General features: G+C 45.4%; 1 protein-coding gene across 4 annotated transcripts in view; it reads right to left on the minus strand.

Moving 5' to 3' along the window:
* Positions 1–27,538, minus strand: part of SIN3B (SIN3 transcription regulator family member B) — a 218,213-nt gene that overhangs the window by 20,769 nt on the left and 169,906 nt on the right. For 3 of the 4 annotated variants that reach the window (XM_029614191.1, XM_029614189.1, XM_029614190.1), the window contains one exon: positions 8,966–9,060. In XM_029614191.1, the coding sequence (XP_029470051.1) occupies positions 8,966–9,060 (95 nt within the window). Of the gene's footprint in view, positions 1–8,961; positions 9,061–27,538 lie in introns of those variants that run through there. The other variant, XM_029614192.1, reaches the window with a different exon arrangement.

Below are 27,538 nucleotides of genomic sequence, written 5' to 3' on the forward strand. Positions count from 1 at the left end.
GGGAAAAGTGAGGGAGAGTTCAAGCTGAAGAACCAAAGGGGTCTGGATGATCTAGAGATAGACTGGGCCAACTGGTGGACTAACTGGTCAAACTGGCTATTTCCTTCGCAAGCACATGTTTTACAATCTGCTTAGCTGCGCACGTTAAAACTTTCAAATTCCTAAGGAAGATATGCAATTAACGTTTGTTCATGTAACTGCTTAAAATTAGGAGTGAACATACTTGTGCTAGGTGTATTTTAAACAGTACATGCACAACTGCGCAAACGATTTAAAATTCCTGCATTTTTGCACTTGTGGGTGCTCGTGCGCTTGTTTTAAAGTTACCATCCCTATGCACAGAACAAACAGCAAAGGCTCACACAGGAAGGCAATAAAAGAGAAAGGCAATAACCCCAATCTCTTACCTTTTTTTAAAAACTTTTTTTGAGGTGGCCCCTGGGGGAGAATAGGAGGAGAGGGGGAGGGGAAAGGATAACCACAGACTAAAGTCTGATGTCCTAATCCATAAGAATGAAAGTTCCTGATCTAGGGCAATGCTCAACAAAGGGAGAGAATACAAGACTTTCATCTCTGAAGCTGCCCATCCAAGTTCACATTTTTTTTTTTGTATTTAACTGCCTATTGAGAGAGTTGTGATACATACAATAACAAAACTTCAACAGCATCCAGCATATACATATCATAATACTTCAACCTGTCTTTTTATTTATTCCCCCCTTCCCAACCCCTCCCCTTTTACTCCCCCACCCTTGACCTGCTCGATACAGGACAGGGATTCTTTAAACCTCTCCCCTGGGTAGATCATCCTCTTTCAGGCTACAAAACCCTTTAGGATTTGGCATATCATATAATATGGGTAGCCAGGACTGATGCTTCCGCCCGCATCTGGGCTCGTGCCGTGAGGCAAGGCAGAGGAGGGGGAGTTGGAGGTTACTTTCAAACCTCTTGCTTTCCGGGGAACCTATTGGTTCCCCTCCATCAGGGGCAGAAGGGAGTGGGAGGAAAGGTGGGAGGGTCCTGGGGGTCTGGCAAGCATTTCGAATTTACCTGCCGTGGCGTCTGGTCGCTGATACCCGCCCGTCCCTAATTTTTGGTTGAAGTTACTGTTCGGGGGTTTTGGCGTTATCGCAGCTGGGGGGGTGGGGGTAGCCCAAGCCGATTGGGGGTTATGCAGTGGCTAAAACTGTCTGACTTGACAGGTGTGAGGTCAGTGGTTACTAACTGAGCAACTAGGTGCAGTTGTTGATGGTACGACTCCTTGCTTGGGCGGTGGCGGGGGTCGAAGTGGTCGGCCCCTTGCTGGGTTGTGGGGGGAGTGTTCATGATGTGACTGCATACAGTCTTGCTTCCTGTTTAATGGTGAAGTGCTGGGTGTAACTACCACTGATTTTTAAGCATGCTAAGGGTTCCCGATATAATTCTTGTACCCATCCCAGAAAATGTCCGCCCATCCCCATCTTATCCAATACTGCAAACAAAAAAGGCCAGTGGACCCTATCGAAGGCTTTTTCCGCGTCTATTGTTAATAACAAAGACGGAGTATGCCTATGCTGGACCATCGAGATTAGATCAAGGAACTTCCGTATGTTATCCAAAGTGGATCTCCCGGGAATAAAGCCCGCCTGATCATTTTTGACAAGGGTGCCTATCACTGAACATAGGCGACTGGCTAATATTTTTGCCAGTAGTTTGAGATCCAAACTGATCAGGGAAATAGGCCGGTAAGATTTGCAACTAGACTCATCTTTGCCGGGTTTAGGAAGAACGGTTATCCCAGCCATATTCCCGTATGGCAATATCAGGTCCCCCTCTCTAATGGATTTAAACGTATGAATCAGTGGTGTGGCTAAGATTTCTACATATGTTTTGTAAAATAACGGAGTGTAGCTGTCCAATCCTGGTGCTTTTCCAGATTTCAGCCCTTTTATAGTTTCCTTCACTTCCACTATAGAAATTGGCCAGCCTAGCATCTCCTGAGCATTGGGGGGTGTAACACTGGGAGGTCTATCCCCTCTAAATATTTTCCTATATCCAACTGGGATGATGTGTTCTCCTCGTCAAAAAGCTCTGTGTAAAACTGCACAAAACGGTCCTTGATAGCCTTAGCCTCCATTTGTATTTGGCCTTGAGCATCTTTAATACGATATATATAGGTTTTTGTGCGTGACCTTTTAGCTTGTGGGCTAACAGCTTACTTGGTTTATCGCCATACTCATAGTATTCTTGTTTCACTAAATCCAATTGATACGCTATTGCTTCTGCATCCAGATCTTTTAATGCTGCCCTCACTGCGTCTAAGCTTTTCAAGGGGATCAACCCAGGGTGTCGTTTATGTATTGTCTCCAAATTGTGTAATTTTAGCTCCAATTCTTTCCGTTTCTTTTCCTTTTCCCTTTTGTGATAGATCCTCAGGCTAATCAAGTAGCCCCTTATTGTAGCTTTTAGACCCTCTCATACAGCTATAGGGGATATCTCTGTCCCCACATTGGTGGGAATATACTCCTCTATTTGTTTTTGAATCTTCAGCTTATATTCCTTAATTTTAAGCAGTGTATCATTAAGTTTCCAATAGTTTTCCCTCCTTCAGAATCTATCCGCTTTATTTCCCACCAGACAGAAGCATGGTCGGACCTTGCTATGCTCTCTATATTCACCTTTCTAGTTTTAGGGACCAGTTCTCTATCTATAAAGAAATAATCCAGTCATGAATATGAATTATATGTTCTGGAGTAAAAGATCTAATTTCTACTAGTAGGGTATTTTATTCTCCATATATCCACTAAGTGCCATGCTTCAATGACAATCTGTCTCTTTTTGCAACGCCTGTCATCCCCAATGAGATATCTAGATTAGACATTCCTACCATATTAAAATCTCCCCCCACCACCACATATCCATCATTAAGTGACATCATCTGTTTCCCAATTTCGTCCAATACCTATCGTTGATCCTCATTTGGGCAGTATACATTTACCAGTATAAATTTCATGGCATCTGCCGCTTAAATGGTGAGTTAAGACCCTTCACATTCTTTATCTTAGCCATTATTAACTTCTCAGATGAATCCCCTTGCCTTAATATCCCAGTATCCCCAACCTGTACCTGACCTGGTTAACAAATTCTTATCCCTTCCTCCATGTTCCTTACTTCTCCCTCCCTCCTTCCCTTATTTCCCCTGATACTCGTTACCCCCTCCCCTCCCATTTCTCCATCCTATTTCTTTATTCACCATAACCCTGGCGAATCCTACCCTGAGAAAGTGACTCATCCCCCTCTCTCCCTCCATTACAAGATTTTTTTTTTTAATTACCATCTGTCTTTCCCCATATCATTAACAGATAAGAATGAGAAAATGGTACCGTATCTTGTTTCGTCCCTTGCCCATCCTTTTTTTTTTTTTTTAACTTGGCTTTAAATGTAAATGACCAATTATCAAGCATATAGACTCAATGTCTACCACAATCTTAATCAGTCTTTTATCAATATAGTCTTTCAGCTCTGCATAGTTACTCCTCAGTTTTCTCACTGGGCTGCTGAAATCATACAAGAAAAAAAGCATGTTAACCTCAGAGTTTTGTCTCACAAGTTCCTGGGGGGATAGCTCTGGTAGGGAGTCATTCTTGGTGTCCCGGTGTCTCCCCTGTTGGCAACTGTGGTGTCGTTTCAGCTGATTTCCATCTGAGAAGGCGACCTCCTTTGCCTGCTCGCTGCCATTTCATACACACGGTTAATGCGACTCCAACATTGCTCTATGCTTCAACGGCAAGAGGAAATGTGGAAAAAAGGATTTGCATCCACATAAAAGCAGGGGAGTAGCTTGCTTGTTACGGCGGTTACTACCCCAAACCAAAAATGCCTGATACTTTACTTTCAATGCATATCCAGCATAGCTCTCTGCTTCAACGGCAGGGGGAATGAAGAAAAGATGTTTTATATTCAGACATCTACCAACAAGGACTGAATTACAAAGTCTGGGTAAAACAAATAAGCATGGGTGTAGCTTGCTTGTTACGGCGGTTGCTATCCCAAATCAAGCCTGATACTTCACTTAGAATACATATCCAGCACAGCTCACTGCTTCAACGGCAGGGGGAATGAAAGGAGGATTTATATTCAAACAACTAACAAAGACTGAATTCACAGGCTGGATAAACAAGCATGGGAGTAGCTGGCTTATTACAGTGGGTACTACCCCAAACCAATTAGCTGGATACTTCACTCAGATGCAACTCCAGCACTGCCATCTACAATGGCGGGGGTGGAAGGGAAATAGAACCAAAAAAGTTAAAGGGACAAGAGTAACAGAAAAGTATGAAAAAAAAAAGTGTGAAAGCTTGCTGGGCAGACTGGATGGACCATTTGGTCTTCTTCTGCTGTCATTTCTATGTTTCTGGAGAGGCTGTTTCATTGCTCATTTCTTTTCACCTGTTACCAGCTCCAGTCCCGCTGCCTCCATGATGGACGACGCCTCTTCCAGTGATTTCACCTTTGACATGACTCCATTGATGGTGAAAGCTAGGCCCCATGGGTAAAGCAAGCGGTACTTGTGTCTCTCCTTTCGTTATAGTGCCGCTAGTGGTAGCATATTTCGACGTCTTTTTAGGGTAGCTGGTGAGAGATCATTATAACAGAAAAGCTCGTGTCCCTCCCATTCCAGGATAGAGAGAGACCTGAGAAGCAGGCAGGTAGGCCCTCCGAGGAGCAGATAGCCGGGAACGTAGGGGAGCCCCCGAGGAGCGGGTACTCAGAGCCTTGGATGCCAATACCAAAGTCAGGAACAGGAAGTCCTCGAATGAGGCGGATTCAGCAAGATGAAACTCCTTGCTAACTCGTGGAAGGCAAGGGCTAGTCAGGTTAAATATAATAGCGGATTGACATCATCGGGAGGGGACGCCCCCAAGGTTACCGCCATGACCTGTACAAAGGAGGCCCTTGCGCGCGTGCCTAAGTAATTCCGGATCCAAGATGGCAATCAGCAGCGCCCACGTTGTCCTGGGAACGCCATAGAGGTCGGCGGGGATTAGCAGAGACCGGCATTCTTCCCAGACTTGACAGGGCAGGGGAAAAAAAGAGATGAGCATGAGAGGTAGCAGCCATCTGCGACTGACAGGCATAACAATAGGGAATCAAAAATCTTTGTTTAACCTCATTGTTCCCATACTTGTACCAGCAAGAACCAAGAACCATACTCATAACGGTCTGCAATCAAAAGCATAATTTACTGAAAATTCCCCTCCCCCCTCCCCCCTTGCCCTATCCCAAAACCCAAGCCCCTATTTTACCCCTTACCCTTTTTTCAGGTGGAACCTAAATAGGCTCCATACTATGGAGGAAGATGTCACTCCCCCTCCCCCCTCACATCCAAACCATATCAGATATTATATTCCAATGAGATTTACACAACAATACAGCCAACCAAATGGGTTCAATACAAAGATAAATCAGTGGCTTTAGGCATTTAGATCCTGATTTAAACATAGAAAATGCACAATCAATGCCAGAAATATCATCGCTGCAAAACAATGCCATCAGAAAAAAGTTGCTAAGACATAAATATATGCATTTACTAGCAACTAGAGAGATATTAAAAGAGAAAAATAGAAACTCCCAGAGCTTCAGATACACAGTGCATTAAGAAAGTATTCAGACCCCTTCACTTTTTCCACATTTTATTATATTACAGCCTTATGCTAAAATGGATAATATGCATTTTTTCCTTCCTCAATCTATACACAAAAGCCCATAATGACAACGCAAAATCAGGTTTGTAGAAATTTGTGCAAATTAATTAATGTGCTTTTATATACCATTGTTTGGAGCTGGCCTTCACAACGGTTTACAGTAGGAAGAACAGTACATATAACGTTATGCAGCTGAAACAATAATACATAGGAACATTTAACATGAAGAAAAACCTAATAAAGTTTAACAATTGTAAGGTGTAAAAGTGTACTTGATTGTAGTATGTGATCACTGTAGAGGGTTATAAATAAGAGGTACAGGAAGATTCTAAAGGGTGGGTTGGTAGTGGGTTCAGAAGTTGGTAGTGAGTTGAATGAAGTTCGTTGATGAGCCGTGTGCTAAGAGGGTTTTAGCGTGATTTGCAAGTTGGTGGGTGATGGCTGTGTTCATATTTTTCTGATCCGATGCCTTCTCTGTAGGCTTGTTGGAATAGCCATGTTTTGAGGTGTTTTCGGCAGGTTTTTGTGTCGCTCTGTAGTCTTATGTTTTCTGGGAGTTTATTCTAGAGGGTAGGGGCTGCCATTGAGAATGCTCTGTCACGGGTTGTAGTGCGTTTGGCTGTTGTAACTGGGGGAATTTCTAGCAATGCTTTGCTTGCAGATCTTGTGTTTCGTCGTGGAATGTGTGGGTGTATTACGTCGTTTAGCCATTTGATTTCTTTCCCATATGTGGTTTTATGTAGCATGGTTAGCGCTTTGAATTCAATCCTTTTGTCTATGGGGAGCCAGTGCAGAGATTTTAGGACAGGGGTGATGTGGTCTGTTTTTTGTTACCGGCAAGGACTCTGGCTGCCGCGTCTAGGAGGACTTGGAGAGGTCGTGTGGTTGCTTTGAGTAGGCCTACCATCAGGGAGTTACAATAGTCCAGGCTTGTCAGGATTCGGGATTGTAGTGTGGTTCTGAAATCGTTATGGTTTAGTAGTGGTTTTAGTCGTTTTAGTATTAGTAGTTTGTAGAAGGCTTCTTTGATCTTTGCAGATACATGTTTTTTAAGGTTTATTTCTGGGTCTATCCAGATTGTACTGTGGTCAATTCTGGTCGCCGCACCTCAAAAAAGATATAGTTGCGATGGAGAAGGTACAGAGAAGGACGACCAAAATGATAAGGGGAATGGAACAACTCCCCTATGAGGAAAGACTAAAGAGGTTAGGACTTTTCAGCTTGGAGAAGAGACGGCCGAGGGGGGATATGATAGAGATGTTTAAAATCATGAGAGGTCTAGAACAGATAGATGTGAATCGGTTATTTACTCTTTCGGATAATAGACTAGGGGGCACTCTATGAAGTTAGCATGGGGCACATTTAAAACTAATCGGAGAAAGTTCTTTTTTACTCAACGCACAATTAACCTCTGGAATTTGTTGCCAGAGGATGTGGTTAGTGCAGTTAGTATAGCTGTGTTTAAAAAAGGATTGGATAAGTTCTTGGAGGAGAAGTCCATTACCTGCATTAAGTTCACTTAGAGAATAGCCACTGCCATTAGCAATGGTAACATGAAATAGACTTAGTTTTTGGTTACTTGCCAGGTTCTTATGGCCTGGATTGGCCACTGTTGGAAACAGGATGCTGGGCTTGATGGACCCTTGGTCTGACCCAGTATGGCATTTTCTTATGTTCTTACATAACGAACAGTAAACAAAGACTATTCCACTTACCATGCTCTTTGCTGGTCCAGAACCCATTTAAGCTCCTTCCATCCATACAACAAATATCCTTGACAAGACACCTAAAAAACAGAAAATTGACTGCCAAAAGGCAGCCCAGGGCAGGACGATGGATTGGCCTGCCTATCCTAGAGGAAAGGAAATTATTAAGTAAAAAGTAATTTCACCTTCCTCTACATTCAGGCAGACCAGTCCACACAAGTGGGATGTACCAAAGCTACTCCCCAGAAGGGTGGGAGGCTGCCTAGCAAAAGACGTATCCTCCCTTGCCATATCTAGCCGATAATGCCTGGCAAATGTATGCAAGGAAGAGCTTGCCACCGCCCTACAAATCTTCACCGGAGAAAACTCTCCCTGAGCCTCCAAGCAGCACTGATACAAGTTAGTGGGGGTGGGGGTGGTGCCAAGCTGAGATGCTTAAATATGGCAAACAGGACAAAAGTAAACACCCGCTAGCAGCACGCTCCCAAAGTGTCTGACCATTGTGCTCCCAGCTGTGTGCCCGCACAAGCAAGCATGTACAAGGCAGTCAAAAACAAGGCCTGTCCAATAAGCCTCCAAAAAGTATAGGCGCACAACACATAGTCCAGGTAGGTGCCGACCTGAGAACCCAGCTGAGCGCCCACACCAAAGTATACACCTGGGCGTGCAAGCGCAAGCCGTCAGTGTTTCGCGGAAGACTTGTGCGCAGAAAAGCGCGCGAACACCGCCGCGGCCTAGCATGCAGCATCTAAGCAAAGCCTGAGAGTGCGGCCTAGCCAGAAAGGCTGCACAACCCGCCAAGTTGCCATGACTCCCCCAGCTCCCTTGGAGGTGGGAATGGATGTTGTATCGGCGTACCGAGGCTCAGAGGCCAGAAGGGGAATGGAAACCCTCACTATTTCTTCCTTTTTTTTTTTTTTTTTTTACTCCTTACCTGAACTCAGCCTGTCCCAGCTGACTACAGAGTTGGTCTCTGGCTGTGGGTGCAAAAGGCAAAGGCCTTCACCGCTGCACTTAGCTTCCCGCAGCCACTAGCTTCTCAGCTGTTTTGTTTTTACAACTAAGTTCACGCCAGAATTCTAGCTACCGGACCAAGGCACTCATCTAAGGGAGGGATCTGCAGATATCACCTCAGGAAAACTTGATTGAGGGAGGGACCTTAAGGTATCACCACAGGAGAGTGAAGTAAATCAATTTCCTCTTTCTTTTCTCTTTTTTTGAGTAATCCCCAATAGGGAGATGCACGTTCACCATCTGCTGAAGGCGGAGAATACTGGCAGGCTGATGCCAGCACAGGCATATATATAAACCGTGACATCAGCTTTGCTCAGTCTCCATCTGCTGGTAGAGGTGCATAACCCACTGGTGTGGGTTAACCTGTCTGAATGCTAAGAAAATTCTGTGGAGCTACATGGAGAACCAGGAAGAGTTGCATATACTGTAGCTCCAAAACCACAAACTGGCTAACACTGGCACACAAGGCCTGACCACAGACATTAAGTGCCTTGAATTAGAAAATGCATAACTTGATGAACACCTTAACGCGGACAAGTCTATATAAATACCATAGCTTACCGTTGCAAAAACACAGGTTTCAGCAGGAACCCATCATTCTGACTGCTCTGTGACCCTTCCACACCAACATACTGTTCCATGTAGTTGGCCAAGTGCTAATGGAAATTGAAAAAAGAAAAATACAGTGATTTAGTTTTCAGCTTTTGCTATTACAAGATACAGTGAAATGCTGAATTGTATAGACCTGGTATGTTCACATCATAAACCAGACTTCCTGAAGATTTACAGAAGTTCATTTTAAATTAAAAAACAATTATAAATATGAGTACAAGCCCTGCCTATGATGAACCAGTTACCCTAGCACAGGGTTTCCTAAATCTGCCCTAGTGATCCCATAGTCTGTCAGGTTTTATCAGGTTTATGAAATTCATTTGCATATACTAAGCCTCCAATGCATTTCTTGTATATTCATTGTGGATATTCTAAATCATGGTGACCCCTGCCTTACTCCTATAAACACACCTAGAACAAATTCTAATGCCAAGACTGAAATAGCAGCTGGTTTCTGCTTAAGTCACTTGATTATGAAGAAAAGGAGACATTTAATTTACCTGATAATTTCCTTTCCTTGAATCCTGCTATATATCCTACCCAATGTGTGGGTAAACGTCTTCTACTAGCAGATGGAGACAAAATACACGCCTTTTTCGATGACATCATTGGTTGTTACCACAGTGCAAAAGCCAATATTCTCATGTCAAAAAACAACTCAAAAATAATTTGAAAATAACATGGAATACAACACCTAAAAAGGATCCTCCTCCAATAAAATACCATCTAGAATTCTTTTGGTTCATGAAGAGGAATAAGAAAAGGTAAAAGAACAAGTGAACCTCCAGTTATCATCTAGATGAGCTGAATCAACTAATTTCTGTAATCTGAGGTACACTGAAATAAAAAAAACTTCACACGGTTCAAATTCCTGGAAGGGTCCTGGACTGATGTAGCAGGATTCAAGGAAAGGAAATTAATCAAGTAAGTCACACCTCTCCTTCCTTATGCTACACCAGTCCAGACATATGGGTATCCAAGCACCATTAATCTGGGAGGGAAGATGTTAGGGCTGACTTGAGAACATCAGCACCAAACGTTGCATCCTCCTTTGTACATATATATCCACTAATGCTTAGTGAATGTGTGCAAAGATCATTAAGTGGCCGCTTTGCAATTATCTTCTAGGGAAAGGGTTTGTTCACTCCACCCAGGAAGAAGTTTAATTTCTCGTTGAGTGAGCCCAAAGGCTTTTCAATAAGCAAGCCGAGACTATTCAACAATAGGAGATGCGAAGACTATTGAGGAAGTCAAAAAGCTTTATTGTATCTCTCTGTGCAATGTAGTGCAATATAGTTCACTTTGGCTTACAATATTCTTTCCTGATTGATTTTATACTTGCCTTGAACAAAAATAGAAGTTATTTAGATTGTAAGAAAAAGAAAAATATGTAAACAAATTTTTATGAGTTTGTACATCAGTAGATGTCTTGGCTCAATGGACAAAATAAAAGATAATCATAATTGGTAGAAAACAGATACAATTGGGATCTTTTCTTATAATAAAATGTGCTGTAGATAAGTACAATGAGAACCTAGGTCATGCTGACTTGTTGATTTCTTCAGGACTTAAAACCTATAGTATCTGAATAAAATACAGAGATGTAACTGTAATTGGTCAGTTAAGATAAAATTATTTTAATGTTTTGTTTTATCATGCTGACTTTGTGTTTAGAAACATTATATAAGCCTGATTGTATGTATTGGATTTTAGGAACATACGCTGAGAGTATGTTCTTCATGTAATACTGCAAAAAATATTTGTTTATTTTTATTGTGGAGCAAGTTAGAGGGAATAATCTTTTAATCTCCACACCACGACTCTGAGCTTTGAGTGAAATAGAAGCCACTGCTTGCATGAACTAAAGGTTTTCAATGGTAGCCTGAATCCGCTACCTTTTTGATAGGAGACATGCATGGGAAAACCATAAAGGCATCAGAAACTGGAATAGCGAATTCTAGGGCATAGCCATTTGAATCACATCCAAATCCCACTAACTGAAAAGTTATGTCAGTTCATTCTCAGTATTAATGTTGAAGGCAATCAGCCACAGATATTTGCAAGGAGAGAACCTGCTGACTTTCACTAGGAAGAATGGGCGATTCCTGCGGAACCAGATGACTCTGCTCTGGTCTTTCTGCTCCCTGAAAGGAACAATTTCTTCCTTTCATTCTGAACAACTAGGAAGATAACTACTTCCCTGGTCTATGCTTCCTGGAGTCCCTAAATTGACCATAGCCTCTTTTAGGCCTATAATAAAGATAGCAAAGTTGCTTACCTGTAACTGGTGTTCTCCTAGGATAGCAGGATGTTAGTCCTCACATGTGAGTGATATCATCAGATGGAGCTTGGCACAGAAAACTTTTGCCGAAGTTTCTAGAAACTTTGAGTGGCACACTGAGCATGCACTATCTGTGCGTCCACGCGGAGTACCTCTCCAGTCTCGTAACAGTAAAGTACAAAAAATAAAACAACAAACATAGGAGAAACCCAACTCTGCAGGGTGGCGAGCAGGTTTCCTGAGGGCTAACATCCTGCTGTCCTAGGAGAACACCTGTTACAGGTATGTAACTTTGCTTTCTCCTAGGACAAGCAGGACGGTAGTCCTCACATAGAAACATAGAAATGAAATGACATAGAAACATAGAAATGACGGCAGAAGAAGACCAAATGGCCCATCTAGTCTGCCCAGCAAGCTTCACACATATTTTCTCTCATACTTATCTGTTTCTCTTAGCTCTTGGTTCTATTTCCCTTCCATCCCCACCTTTAATGTAGAGAGCAGTGATGGAGCTGCATCCAAGTGAAATATCTAGCTTGATTAGTTTGGGGTAGTAGCCGCCGCAATAAGCAAGCTGCACCCATTCTTATTTGTTTTACCCAGACTATGTTATTAGCCCTTATTGGTTGTTTTTCTTCTCCCCTGCCGTTGAAGCAGGGAGCTATGCTGGATATGCGTGACGTATAAGTCTTCTCCCATGCCGTTGAAGCATAGAGCCATGCTGGATGTGCATCGAAAGTGAAGTATCAGGCCCATTTGGTTTGGGGTAGTAACCGCCGTAACAAGCCAGCTACTCCCCGCTTTGTGAGTGCGAACCCTCTTTTCTTCTCCCCTGCCGTTGAAGCAGAGAGCTCTGCTGGATGTGTGAAGTATCAGTTTTTCTTCTCCCCTGCCGTTGAATCAGAGAACTATGCTGTATATGCATTGAAAGTGAAGTATCAGGTTTATTTGATTTGGGGTAGTAACCGCCGTAACAAGCCAGCTACTCCCCTCTTTGTAAGTGTGAATCCTTTTTTCCACATTTCCTCTTGCTGTTGAAGCTTAGAGCGATGTTGGAGTCAAGCCTGTGTATGTTTATTTAATAAGGGTATTGACTCCAGGCAGTAGCCATCATTCTGGCGAGTCACCCACTCTTCATTGGCAGCCTCTTGACTTTATGGATCCACAGTGTTTATCCCACACCCCTTTGAAGTCCTTCACAGTTCTGGTCTTCACCACATCCTCCGGAAGGGCATTCCAGGCATCCACCACCCTCTCCGTGAAGAAATACTTCCTGACATTGGTTCTGAATCTTCCTCCCTGGAGCTTCAAATCGTGACCCCTGGTTCTGCTGATTTTTTTCCTTAGGAAAAGGTTTGTCGTTGTCTTTTGATCATTAACACCTTTCAAGTATCTGAAAGTCTGTATCATATCACCTCTGCTCCTCCTTTCCTCCAGGGTGTACATATTTAGATTCTTCAATCTCTCCTCGTACGTCATCCGATGAAGATCCTCCACCTTCCTGGTCGCCCTTCTCTGTACCGCCTCCATCTTGTCTTTGTCTTTTTGAAGGTACGGTCTCCAGAACTGAACACAGTACTCCAGGTGAGGCCTCACCAAGGACCTGTACAAGGGAATAATCACTTCCCTTGTACATGTGGGTGAATACCAAGCTACAGGCTACTCCAAGCAACAGCAATCACCAACAGATACCTAACTGGGTGCCAATGGGCACAAAAAACCACGGTGCTGTTGGCAACAGAGGGAGACAGCCTGAACCCGAACAAAGGGCCCTAGGAAGGGAGAGCTGGGTTACAGCTGAAAGAGATTTCAAAGGACGGAGTGGCCGAAGCTATTGTTGTGTCGGTCATCTTTGTTCAAACAGTAGTGAGCAGGAAATGTGTGGAGAGAACTCCACTTTGCAGCCTTGAAGATTTCAGCAACAGGAACTGCTCACAAGTAAGCCACCGAAGCCGCCATGGCTCCCACAGAGTGAGCCTTGATACGGCCTCCAAGCTGAAGGCTCGCCTGCGCATAGCAGAAGGAAATACAATCTGCCAGCCAGTTTGATAGAGTCTGCTTGGTCACCGCAACTCCCAATCTATTCTTATCGAAAGATATGAAGAGCTGCGTGGACTGCCAGTGGGCCACTGTACGCTTAAGACAGAACGCTAGGGCTTTCTTGCAATCCAAACTGTGCAGAGCTCATTCGCCCTGAAGTGAACGAGGCCTCGGAAAGAAAGTGAGCAGAATAACTGACTGATTAAGATGAAAATCAGTCACCATCTTAAGCAGGAACTTGGGGTGAGTACACAGGTCCACCTTATTGTGGAAGAATTTTGTGTAGGGTGGATACGTCACCAATGCCTGAAGCTCACTAATCCTGCACGCCGAAGTGACTGCAACCAGGAAAAGAACTTTCCAGGTCAGGTACCTCTGATCACAGAAGCGCAGAGGCTCGAAAGGTTCCCGCATGAGCCAAGCTAATACCACGTTGAGATCCCATGACACAACAGAGGGGAGGCTTCAGCTAAAGCAAAACCCGCATAAACCGTCCCACTACAGGCTGCACAGAGATGGGTGTACCGCTAACTCCCTGGTGGTAAGCACTGATGGCACTCAGGTGTACCCTGAGCCTCCGAAAGGTGCCACAAATAGTTGAGCAACTTCAGAGTGGAGCAGGAATTCAGATCCAAGCCATGACCCGCACATCAGATGGAAAACCTCTTCCGCTTCAGACTGTAAGACTTTCTGGTGGAAGGCTTCCTGGAAGCTACCAGTACATGAGAGAGGCCCAGGGAAAAGCAGAACTAGCTTTTCCCTGGGCCTCTCCAGGGGCCCAGGCTGTCAAGGCTAATGCCCTGAGGTTCGGATGGCAAAGGCTGCCCTGATCCTGTGTTAACAGGTCGGGGGGAGGTCCCCAATCTGATCGGATCTCTGACAGACAGGTCCTTCAGGAGCGGGAACCAGACCTGCCTCGGCCAGCAAGGGGCCATGAGAATCATGGTCCTCTTGTCATGCTGGAGCTTCAAGAGAGTCTTCACCACCAGCGAAAGCGGAGGATACGCGTATAGAAGGCCCTTGCCAAAGGTGGGCAAAGGCATCCAAGGCTGGTGAGGACCAAATGGTTGGACAAGCGATCAAGAATGCCCAAAGAGTCTAGCGGATTGCTCATAGCTCCAGGAAGTTGATTTGGAAGAGAGATTCCTGAGTCGTCCATCAACCTTGTGTACGGTGGTTTTCCACACACGCACTCCAACTCGATGCGTCTGTGGTAAGTACAACCTGAGATGGGGAAGCCTAAAAAGGAACCCCTTGCTCCAGATTGGAAAGATCTTCCCACCAAGACAGGGAGATCTGAAGAGGCTGCATACATCAGAAAAGGAGTAACCATAGTATTAGAGCACCCTGAATTAAACACATCCATAGAAAACTTTGGCCACTTTGTTGTCACAGGTGCTACTGTCAAAACACATAGAACCTATACACTGAACAGCAAGGGGAGAGGTTTCACCAGGCTTCTGTATATTACAGAAGGCCTTGTGTAAAAATCTAAAAAAATTGGGAGAAAAATCACCAAAACTAGAAAAAGTGCTGCTTGCAGGCAATGGTGAAATTACTTCTTACCTGATAATTTCCTTTCCCCTAGGACAGGCAGGCCAGTCCACACTAGTGGGTTATGCACTCCAAACAGCAGATGGAGACGGAGATCACCGACTCGCCAATGTCACCTCATATACAGGCCGATACAGAAAAGTTTGCGGGAGAGCGGCCGTTCTCCCGGCACGCGCACAGGACACTCTCCTGTGTGTGTAATACAGTAAATTAATTTATTTAAATTAGGGCCGGCAGTAAAAAGAGGCGCTAGGGACACTAGCGCATCCCTAGCGCCTCTTTACAGACAGGAGCGGCGGCTGTCATCGGGTTTGACAGCCGACGCTCAATTTTGCCGGCATCGGTTCTCGAGCCCGCTGACAGCCACGGGTTCGGAAACCGGACGCTGACAAAACTGAGCCCATTTCAATTTTTTTTTTTTTTTTAAACTTTCGGGACCTCCAACTTAATATTGCCATGATATTAAGTCGGAGGGTGCACAGAAAAGCAGTTTTTATTGCTTTTCTGTACACTTCCCCGACGCCGGCTGAAATTAACACACTATTACCCCTTACTGAATAAGGGTACAGCTAGCGTGTCGAAAACATGCGTCCAATCGTGGGTTGACAGTGCGCTCTGCCGGAGCGCACTGTACTGTATTGGCCTGATAGTCTTGCACAGACATCAGTCTGCCAGCATTTCTGCAAAAGTCAAGTGTGGACAACTGAACAAACTGGAACTTTAACAAATTTTTTTTTTTTTTTTTTTTACTTCCAGTAGAATAGAAAGCACTGGACTCAGAATGGAAACTGCAGTAACGACAGTTGGAAAACCTTCCCTCCAGAAGGCATACGCTTACCAGGTCCATCACCAACCCGGAAATTCTTATTGGCCTCCGAATGTTCCCTGACCTCTGATTTCTGCCTTTGGCAATTCCCTTGAAAAACACAAAGATAGTAGAAAAGGCAGCCCAGGGTGGGAATGTGGACTGGTCTGCCTGTCCTAGAGAAAAAGAAATTATCAAGTAAAAAGTAATTTCATCTTCCTCTTTATTCAGGCAGGCCAGCCCACACAAGTGGGATGTAATAAAGCTACGCCCTGGAAAGGTGGGAGGCTGCCTGCAATCCCATCAACATCACCCTTGCAAAGGACGTGTCTTTTCTTGCCCCAACATCCAAACTATAATGCAAAGAAAACCATGTCGCCACTCTACAGATCTCCACTGGAGGGATCAAGCACAACTCCGCCTGCCCTCTGTTAGAATGAGCCCTTACTTGCTTGGGCAAAGGCTTCTCCGCATCCACATAGGCCATTACCACATCCTTAATCCAATGGCCACCATTGGTACATGAAGCTGCCTCCACCTTCTTTGTGTCGCCATAAAGGACAAAGAGACAATCAGTTTTTCGAAACACATCGTTAATATGCCTCACATCCAAAGGACGCAAGATCCGAAATTCTTGCTTATCCAAACCTCTATCCAAAGATGGTAATGAAATGGACTGATTCAAGTGAAAATCTAAAACTATCTTCAGCAAGAAGGAGGCTTTATGTTACGTGCTCCGCCCGCCCCGCGCACGGGACCGCTCACCTGCATAGTTCCTCAGGGGGTCCCAGGACGACCTCCCTCGCGGTAGTTGCTAGCCCAGCTAGGCCCCGGCGACCTGCGGCGGCATTCGCCGGGCCTTCCTCTGCACGCCAGGCCTCACGCCTAGGTTCGGCGTCTCCTGCCATGCTAGCCAGGCCCCTACACGCGCACAGACCGCCCAGACACTTGTAGGGTCGAGGGCGGGTCTTGGTTCCTTGGCTCGCCCTGATTGATCTAACAATATAAGGAAGTTCCCGCCTCCACTTCCTTGCCTTGGCAATCGGGTCGGCTTGTATGCTAGATTGTCTCTGCGCTTGTTCCTGCTTGTTCCTAGTCTCGTTCCAGGATCCTTCTGTTCCAGTTCTGTTCCTGACTTGTTCCTGCATTCACGTTCCTGAGTCCTGCCTGTTCCTGTGTTCGTCTGTCTGTCTACCCAGGTAGTACCCTCAGACTGACTTTCTGGTACTGACCTCTGCTTGCTCCTGACCTGCCTGCCTGCTGCCCGCATACGACCTCTGCTAGTTCCTGACCTACCTGCCTGCTGCCTGTCTATGACCTCAGCTAGTTCCTGACTTGCCTGTCTGTCTGCCGCCTGCCTCAAAACCTCAGCCTGCTCCTCACCTGCCTGCTGCCTGCCTCAAGACCTCTGTTTGCCTCTGACTTCATCTGACCTCCGGTATCTGACCCTTGCCTCGTTGACCACTCCTCGGACTGACCTATGGACATTGACCTTTAGCCTGCCTGACCTAGTTTCCAGATTCGGGCTCTGTTCCTCGCCTTGTCATCACCAACTCTGTTCTGGTTCTCTCTGCTCCAGCTCGGACCCTACTGTGCTCCTGTGTCTGTTGGCATGCTGGACTTCCATACTCCCAGGAGACCCTGCGAGGCCCACCTAAGTCCAAGCGGCCCGGGTCCCCTAAGGGCTCCTCCCGAGGGGACCTCAGGCTTCCAGTGGTGAAGCTCTTCCTAGCCTCTGTCTCCTCCAGTGCTCTGCCCCCTGGGGCCAGTTACCTCCTGTTCCCTTTCAGGAGCCATTCCATCTTTGCCCCAAGACAAGGGTCCACCCCCGAGCGCAACAGTTTAGTCCTAATCTGCACTGTGTCTGGGGTAATGACCAAGAAGGGCTCTTGACTAGAAAGAGCCTGCAGTTCTGAAATTCACTTCACCAAACATATAGCGAAAAGGAAGCTGTCGAAGAGGATGAACCTTGGGACTTACCAAAAACATCAACAATAGATTAAGATCCCAAAGCAAGACCAGTATTTGCAATGATGATCGAATATGCTTCACTCCTCTCAAAAATCTAGAAATATTTGGGTGCGAGGAGAGAGGTCTACCTCGTCCCCTATAAAATACCAAAGCTGCCACTTGCATCTTCAACGTATTGAAGGCCAATCCCTTAACCAGACCTTCCTACAGAAATTCCAAGATTAAGGGAATAAACGCCTTTGAGGGGAAACAGGATCGCTCCAAGCACCAATTCTCCAACATTTTCCAGACTTGAATATAAGCCAATGAAGTAGAAAATTTTTGAGCTCACGACAAGGTGCTCACCACCACCAAAAAATAACTATGCTTCAGGAGTCGATTCCTCTCACGGACCAAACTATAAGACAAAACTGAACCAGATTTTTGTAAAGAATCGGACCCTGACACAGCAGATCATTGCTCATCAGCAATTGCAAAAGCCTATCTACAATCAGATGCCGAAGATCTGCATACCATGGTCTCAGGGCCACCAGAAGAACTAAGCAGAGATGTTGTGCTATCTTCTGCAGGAATTGATCGTGGGCTATGGAGAGAAAACATAGTGCAACTCGTCACACAGCCATTTCTGAATGAGCACATTGAGTCAGAGTGCTTGACAGTCCTGTTTACGATTATAAAAGCAATGCACACTCACATTCCCACCGCTCACCATTGGGTCAAAGAAAGGCCAATCCCACTGAGAGACCAATGAGTTGAAAGGCCTCGCATGCCAATTCCTATTCTCCCAAGTCCAAGGCGTGATGGCTGAGATAATACTCCTGAACATTGTCCACCCCTGTGATATTATGAGGCCGACAGTGCCTGAAGATGCTGTTCTGCCAATGGCAGAAGGATGTCTATTTCCAGAGAGACCTGTTAACTCTTAAGTTTCTCCTTGATGATTTATGTAGGCTACCACTGTAGCATTGTCCAACATTACTCCCACCGTTCTTCCATTCGGCCGGTCTGCAAATTCCACAAGCCGAATCATATGAGCCGCCAGCTGATTGATGGACCAACCCATCTCCTCAGAAGACCACTGCCCCATGCCACTAGCTCATGGCAATGGGCTCCCCAACCTTGGAGACTCGCATCTGTTGTAACCACTATCCAATCAGGAATCTCCAAATCCATGCCGTTGCTAAGATGATCTCTCTGCATCCACCAAAGCAACTTCTGCTTCACCTCCGGTGGAAGGGACAGTCATATCCTGTACTCCTGGGACTGTGGACTCCACTGGGACAGCAAAGTCATCTGAAGCAGACACATGTGCTACCTCCACTGTTGCCGCTATGGATCCCAATGTCAGCAAGTATGTCCACATCATCAGGCAGTCCATTGCCCTTAGGGCTCATGTTTGCCCCCAAAGCTTCTGGATACGCTGTTCCAGGAGAAATACCTTCCCCTGTGCAGTATTGCACTGGACCCCCAAATACGCCACACTCTGGGAAGGTTGTAACCTGCTCTGGGATGAGATTCACCATGCATTCCAACTCCTGCAGCAACTGAACGACCTTGTGAGACACGATGTAAACAGAAACATAGAAATGATGACAGAAAAGGCCCATTTGGTCCATCCAGTCTGCCCAGTAAGCTGATGTGACTCTGCCATTGACTTGGCCCTGATTAACCAGTTGCACAGATACAGATGGACTAAGATGCCTTCCTTGCAAGAAGCTGCTGTCACCACCATCACCATTACATCTTGAAAAGGTCCTGGGTGCATTAGCTAAACTGAATGGCAAAGCCTGAAATGGGTAATTCTGGCCTATATATATATATATATATATATATATATATATATATATATATATATATATATATATATATAAATAGGCCTCCGTCAGATTGAGCGAAGTGAGAAACTCTCCTTTCTGCATCGCCATAATCACTTACTGTAAAGTCTCCATCCTGAAGAGGGTCACACGAAGAAACTGGTTAACACCTTTCAGATCCAAAATGGGGCAAAAGGAACCCTCCTTTATAGGGACCACAAAGCAAATGTGATAGCACCCCGTACCTTCCTGCTCCTTGGGAACCGGGACTATGGCTTTTTATGTGACCAGCTGCTGCAACGTGGCTGTACGGCAGCACTTCTCTTTATGGAATTGCATTGAGAAACCATAAAAGCATCTATAAGTGGCTAGATAAGCTCCAGGGTGTGGCCGTTTCTCACCACCTCCAGAACAGCAATGGTCGGAAGTGATTTGAGTCCACCTCTGATAAAATTAAGAGTGACATTTGTCTATTTCTGAGGATGGACCCCAAAACTTTGAGAGGAACAGGAAGCTCCGGATTTAGAGCTCTCATCCTTATCAGTCTTCTTTGACTGAAAGGACTGGGATCACCTGAAAGACCGAGATCTCTGACCTCCCGAAGTTCTTGCCAAGTGAAACCGGAAGTTGCAAATCCGCCTTCTAGAGGAGGAGGAGCGAGGAACTGAGTTCTTATCCTCTGGCAATCATGGAATCTTGGAATCTTCCTATCGATTTGCCATCTTCTCTAACTCATCTCTGAACAAATGGCAACCCTTGAAGGATAACTTCATCAAGTTAGATTTTGAAATGGTACCAGCCAAAGCAGGCATCAAACCACTATTACTGAAGCCACCCTATGAGCTGCTGTGTGTGCTAAATCATAGCTCGCATCCGCTAGGAAGGTGGCTCCTGGCTCTAAGTACATCCCACTCTCTCCCAGCGTTTCCTGAGTGTCTTGGGTCAAGCACAAACTTGCCTGTGCTACCATGTAGCAGCAAGTGGAGATCTGCAGATTCATGGACACAGTCTCATAGCCGTGTTTCAGAATAGCTTCAATCTTTTGATCCTGAGCATTCTTCAGGACTGCTCCAACTTCTACCGGAATGGTAGTTCTCTTGATCACTGAACACATGAGGGCATCTACCTTCAGAAAACAAAACTGGTCTCTTGCTTTAGGGTCTAGAGGGTAAATACCCACCAAATACCAACCACCTTTAAAATTAGCTTCTGCAGCACTCCACTCCAAATCAATCAGCTCTTGCATGCTTTGTGAAGAGGCAAAAAACAGGACTCCTCCCACAAACTGATCATAAGCGTCTTTCTTCTGTGTCCCAGTCACAGCTGGAGCTGCTTCCTCTCATGCCAGCACCTTTAGCGTCTGAGATATCAGCCCGGCCAACTCGCCCTGATGAAAGAGTAGCAGCTTAGTTCTATGTGACACATCTGGGAGAAATTTTCCGTCCTCCAAAGCCACTTCCCTGATGTCTGCAGTAGAAAAGCCATATTCCTACCAGGAGTCCTCCAAGATACCCTGATCTTCCTCTTCCACCCAGGCCTCCCTTTGTCCTTTTCGCTGTTTTGTTTGCCTGGGAGGGGAAGAGGGAGAGGTCGAGCGTTTTCTGCTCCACGAGGATGAGGCCTCTGGATGAGGCCTTCCATGAAACTCCGATCATGAAACCTCCTGCCCTTTTCAATAGGACATAAGAACATGCCATACTGGGTCAGACCAAGGCTCCATCAAGCCCAGCATCCTGTTTCCAAAAATGGCCAATCCAGGCTACAAGAACCTGGCAAGTACCAAAAAACTAAGTCTATTCCATGTTACTGTTGCTAGTAATAGCAGTTTTTCTTAGTCAACTTAATTAATAGCAGGTAATGGACTTCTCCTCCAAGAACTTATCCAATCCTTTTTTAAACACAGCTATACTAATTGCACTGTTCCCTTTGAAAAATTCTACCCAGGAGAGGAGCAAAAGATTTATGTCCAGCATCAAGGGGGTAGGCAATGTGACCTCTGAACCCACTCCCACAGTCACAGGGGGAACAGGCATTACTGGAGAAGGGGAAAACTCCTCCCCCACCAGGGGAGGCTCAGCTAATTCTCCTCCCCCACCCATCCTTCAAGAGGTCATATCCACTGGCTCCTCTAATTGCGACTGTGACCCCACCTCAGGGGTATATTCTCCCAGAGGCACCTCTCCCTGTGCCTCTATACTCCTCTGGCTCAAGCTAAGGAAACATTTTGGTTGCTCTGCCCTATTATGGCATGCTACACAAAGCAGGAGTCGTTTCCTGTGCTGACCATCCAGCACCATGTCTCCCACTACCGTATGTGAACCTACTTGTGGCTCTCAAATGGCACTTGCCTGCTTCCCGCCCAGTAATAGAGCCCCTTTCCTGTGCAGCACAAAATTGCTGCAGTTAGCCCTTACAATCCACCATTCTTGCTGACGGCCCTAAAGCTTGTCTCCATACACAAGATCATGCACGAACATAGTTGGCCCTCTAGTTCTTTTATTTTTGCTTGCTCAGATTCTACAGAGCCCAAATGGGGAAGGAGGAAGGAAACAAGCAGGATAGAAGTAAGGAAAAAGAAAAAGGGCTGAGCCCAAGACTTCCTTACCCCAACTGGAAGCAAAGTCACTGTATACAGAGAAAGAGGGCTACACCAGCCTTCATCTCGCAACTTCCCCTGAATTTGAGCCTACAACAGGACGCTTAACTGAGGGAGGGTGACCCTGCTATCACCTCAGGAGCCTTGTCAGCCAACCTGTCCTATTCCTGGCAGGACTATGTCCACAGATAAGTATGCATGTCCACCATCTGCTGGAGTAGGAGAATACTGGCAGGATGATGGCTGTGCAGAACTTATATGAGGTGACATCAGAGAGTCAGTGATTGCTGACCATGTGCTGGTTGGAGTGCATAACCCACTTGTGTGGACTGGCCTGCCTGAATGAAAAGGAAACCACATTATTTTGACCTCAGAAATCAGAAACTGTGCAGAGGGGGAGAAGACTGCAACAGACAAGAAACCCTGGATTTCAAAATGGTGGCCACTCCTACTAAAATGGCTTCCAGATCTGAGGTAAATTCGGAAAAATTATTCGCAAGTGCTCAAGGACAAAAATCGAGGGCTCATTAACATTATAATCATTTGTGCTAGCCAAAAGCGAGCCTTCTCACAAACTGAACAGTGGGACTCCCCACTGTTCAGCTGAACAGTGTCGACTGCATTCACTGGACATTGCCTGCAGTTATTTAAAAACAGCACAGAACAACAAAGACTTCAAACAGCTCAAAATTGCATGCCTCACACCTCTTAGAAAAACTTGCCCCTTTACAGAGGGTTAAGTTAGCAGTTGTTAACAAAAACTGCCCAGCACACTATTAAATTCCTCCTCTTTTTTTTTTTTTTAAACTGAGATAGACAAATGTCAGAAAGGAGGCGGGGGAGGGAGGAATTTTTTTTTTCCCAGAGGATCCTTCAAAGGTATAAAAAAATACCTCACTCTCTCAACTCTACCGAACACCATATGGGGCTGACAGTCTCCTTGATGAGCTTACTGAACTGGTATCCTGGCCCACAGAACAGTAAAAAAAAAAAAAAAAAAGCTCTAAATACTCAACAAAGAGGAGAATAAACAAATCCAAGCCTGGGAGACAGATATCCTGCTGCAGTAAAATAGCACATCCTGACTTCTGCTGGAGACAGAGAACAGTGGCTTGTGCTTGAGCTGCACCATGGTAACAACCAGTGATGATGTCACAGAAAAAGGCATGTCCTCTGCCTACTTGTAAGAAGAGTAAACACACCCATTTGGACTGGTATAGCAGGATAAGGAATATAATTTTGCATAGAAAGCAGAGGCTTTTTTTTTTTTCCTAAACAGACAGATTTTTGCTGTCAAATCCAAAAGTCATATTGGGTTATTAGCTCTCTGGGGTACAAAAAAAGCAATCATGTGATTCATTCTGTATGTGTTTGGGTAAAGTGACAGGGCTAGTTACAAACTGAAGGAAGCAGGTGGATATTTTTACTTTATTATATTGGTGAATTTAGTGCTGGTGAAAGGCATTGGACCGATAGCACTGGAGACTGAAGGCCTATGTTTATTCACTGAGCCAATGCCATATAGCCACTCTGTGTTTCTCCTCTACACTGGCCAGGTCAATGCACATCCATTTTGCTCTAAAGGCAAAGGTGAGTGAGTTTCATTTAGCTGACAATTACTGCCAGTTGTGGCTATATATACAGCTCTTTATTTTTGGTTTTTTGTTTAATTTTCCCCAGGAATTTATCAGTGTTTATTGTTGTGACAAGAACAAATACAGGAGAATGTCGGTGGAAAAATATTAATTCATTTTTCCCAGTAAATATCATTTTGGTAGGACAGAGGCCAGGTCAGTAAAAGAGTACTACCCATTCAGCAGCGTCTCCCCTCCATTCCTTCCCTGCCTAGCATGTCTCTCTCTCTCTCTCTGCCCCCAACTGCAAAAGTATTCATTCTTACTGGTGGTGGCTCCAGGCTTTGGTAACATGCTTGCTGAGGCTCCTACACTCTGCAAAACTGCACTTCTGCTTCCGAGCACAGCCAGGGAAGCTTGCTGGGAAGCAGTTCTGGTGGAATAGGGAGGGCGGGTCTCTTGTTTCAGATGCTGCATCGGTGGCACCAGAGAGCAGGCACTTTGGCTGGACATGGAAGGGGAGGCAGGACTTGAAATGCCACATCAGTAGGACTGGAGGGCGAGTGCTTTCACTGGTTGGGGGGAGAGGGGCAGAACTTAAAATGCAGCATGGGCTTTGGCCAACGCTAACTTCAGGCTGTGGTAGGAGACCTTGAAACGCTGCATCTCCAGCTCTGGAGTTGCTCTTTAATCAACCTAAAATTAGGGTGACAATCTGTTTAAACTAATTGTTACCTTTGGAAAATATGGAAATTAATAGGTGAAAATTGGTTTAAACTGAAAACGAAGGAATGATCCTAACTATACAAAGTCACTGGGCCACTGAGATCTAAACAGAAACCATCAACTCATATCAGACATGACATAAAAATATGGAATTTCCTCTTTATCAAGCCAGACCAGTCCAGACATATGGGTTTTGCCCTCCAAGCAGCAAACTGAGACAGACATCAACAGGTTTGCTAACGTCACCCATTATAGGTTCCATGCTGTCCTCAGCCTGTCAGTATTCTGTCTCCAGATCATGAGTCCTGCTTCCTGAGCATGACATCAGCAAGAATAGACATTGATTCATTTGAAAGGCAAGGCTCGCAGGACTGAAGAAATACTGTTCCATTGTGCCTGCACCCTGCACTTTACTACCAGAATCAAATCTACCTGCCAAAAACTGTGTATCTTAGTGCTCTACTCCCAATCCATTGCTGGCACGACTGTGAGTGCCGGCCCCTAAGGGTGACATCAGCAAGCATTGACACAGATTTGTTTATAAGGCGAGGCCTGTACATGGGTCTCCACCGAAGGGCCCACCCCTTTGTAGACCATGAATGGTGTCATGAGTTGCTGGCAGCTAGTTGGTGTTAGCAGGTGTTTGTATTTTATGATTAGGTTGCTTTTTAAAAATTTGCTATGGTATTTATGTGCCTGAATAATATTTCAGTATATGGAGATTTAAATAATTGTGATCACTATGGGGTTCATATTCAGTAGGACATTTAGTGGACAGGTTATCCAGCTACAGGTAAGCTGGATAATTTGTCCCATATGTTCAGCGGGATAAACGTCCCGCTGAATATACTTGCTTAAAATTATCCGACTAACCATAGCTAGATAACTTTAAACATTAACCAGATATTCTTTTTGAATATCGCTGGTTATGTATAAAGTTATTCAGCTATATTTAGCCGTACAACTTTGGACTTAACCGGATATATTCAAAAAATAATCTATCCGGTTATATTCCCTAAAAAAAAACAAAAGAAAAAACCGCGGCCTATCTCTTGCCCCCCTCCCACCACCTGAGTTGCCCAAGGCCCTATGGGGCTGAACTAATTACCCCCAACCCCCCTCCCCCAAATGGGCTGTTCAATGTAAAAATGGAAATGTTTGCCGCCAGGAGTCCTCCTGACCCTCCCCCACCCCCTGCTCCCTTATAACTCTAAAATTTCCAAAAGATGCCGCAGCCTGCCCTGATCTTGCGTGATGAGGTCCAGGGAAGTCCCCAGACTGATCGGTTTCCGGATGGAGAACTCCTGAAGGAGTGGAAACCAAATCTGTCTCTGCCAATAAGGGGCTATGAGGATCCCTCGGTCCTCATGAAGCTTCAAGAGAGTCTTTGTAACTAGAAGAATCGGAGGATACGCATACAGAAGACCCCTGTCCCAATGTCGTGCAAAGGTGTCTGAGGCTGGTTTGTTGTCTGACCTGTATAGGAAGCATAAGAACATAAGAAATTGCCATGCAGGGTCCCATCAAGCCCAGCATCCTGTTTCCAACAGAGGCCAAACCAGGCCACAAGAACCTGGCAATTACCCAAACACTAAGAAGATCCCATGCTACTGATGCAATTAATAGCAGTGGCAATTCCCTAAGTAAACTTGATTAATAGCCATTAATGGACTTCTCCTCCAAGAACTTATCCAAACCTTTTTTGAACCCAGCTACACTAACTGCACTAACCACATCCTCTGGCAACAAATTCCAGAGCTTTATTGTGCGTTGAGTAAAAAAGAATTTTCTCTGATTAGTCTTAAATATGCTACTTGCTAACTTCATGGAATGCCCCCTAATACTTCTATTATTCGAAAGTGTAAATAACCGATTCACATTTACTCGTTCAAGATCTCTCATGATCTTAAAGACCTCTATCATATCCCCCCTCAGCCATCTCTTCTCCAAGTTGAACAGCCCTAACCTCTTCAGCCTTTCTTCATTTTGGTTGAGTCAGCTTCCTGTTGTAGGGGGACTCAAAGAAGTCCACCTCTTGGCTTCCCCAGAGGCGGAAAATCCGGTTTGCTACCCCCTGGGTCCAGAGACCACCCGTGGGGTCTGAAGGCACGACCTATCCTGTCCACTATCACATTCTCCATTCTGGCTAGATACATGGCCCTGAGTACCATCCCAAGGGACAGGGCCCAGGACCAAATCTGGACCGCTTCCCGATACAGGAGCTATGATCCTGTGGTTCCCTGCTTGATGACATACCACATGGCAATTTGGTTGTCCGTTTGTATCGGGACAATTTTGCTGGATAGCCGATCTCTGAAAGCCCATAGTGCATACCTGATTGCCCGGAGCTCCAGGAAGTTGATTTGACACCATGCTTCCTAGGCAGACATAAGCCCTGGGTGCGGAGCCCCTCTATATGAGCTCTCTAGCCCAAAGAGGACGCATCTGTGGCGAGGACAATTTGGTTAGGGGGATTTTGCAAGGATATTCCCTGGTCCAAATTTGAGAGAGCCCACCACCAAGACAAAGTGTTCTGGAGAGGCAGAGTGACTCAGATGTGAGTCTGGATGTTCTGCATAGCCTGGCGCCACTGTGACCTCAAGGTCCATGGGCTCTGCGCATGTATAAACTAGCCAAGGGAGTGACATGGACGGTTGCGGCTAAGTGGCCCAACATATGCCAACCTAAAACCTGGTGGCTCTGCTGGATCACCACTGCTCTGGATGCCAAGGTGACTGCCCTGCATTGCAGCAGGAAGGCTTTTGCCTGAGCCATGTCTAGCAGGGCTCCTATGAAGTCCAAGCGAGGTGACTGGCTGAGATGGGACTTCGGGTAGTTGATTATGAACCCTAGTGACTCCAATACCTGGATGGTCAAGTGCAAGGATAGAATTTCCCCAGCCTGGGAGGAGCTTTTGCTAGCCAATCGTCCAAGTAAGGGAAAACATGCACTACCAGCCTGCGGAGGTGTGCTCCCACTATAGCCAGACATTTTTTAAAAAGACATGTGGGTCTGATGCTAGCCCGAATAGCAACACTCTGTATTGAAAGTTCTGTTTTCCCAACACAAATCTGAGATACTTCCTGAGACCCTGGAAGATCTTGATGTGAAAGTATGTGTCCTTTAAATCGAGGGAGCATAGCCAATCCCCTTTTTGCAGG

Source organism: Rhinatrema bivittatum, chromosome 8, assembly GCF_901001135.1.
Source record: "Rhinatrema bivittatum chromosome 8, aRhiBiv1.1, whole genome shotgun sequence".
Lineage (NCBI taxonomy): Eukaryota > Metazoa > Chordata > Amphibia > Gymnophiona > Rhinatrematidae > Rhinatrema > Rhinatrema bivittatum.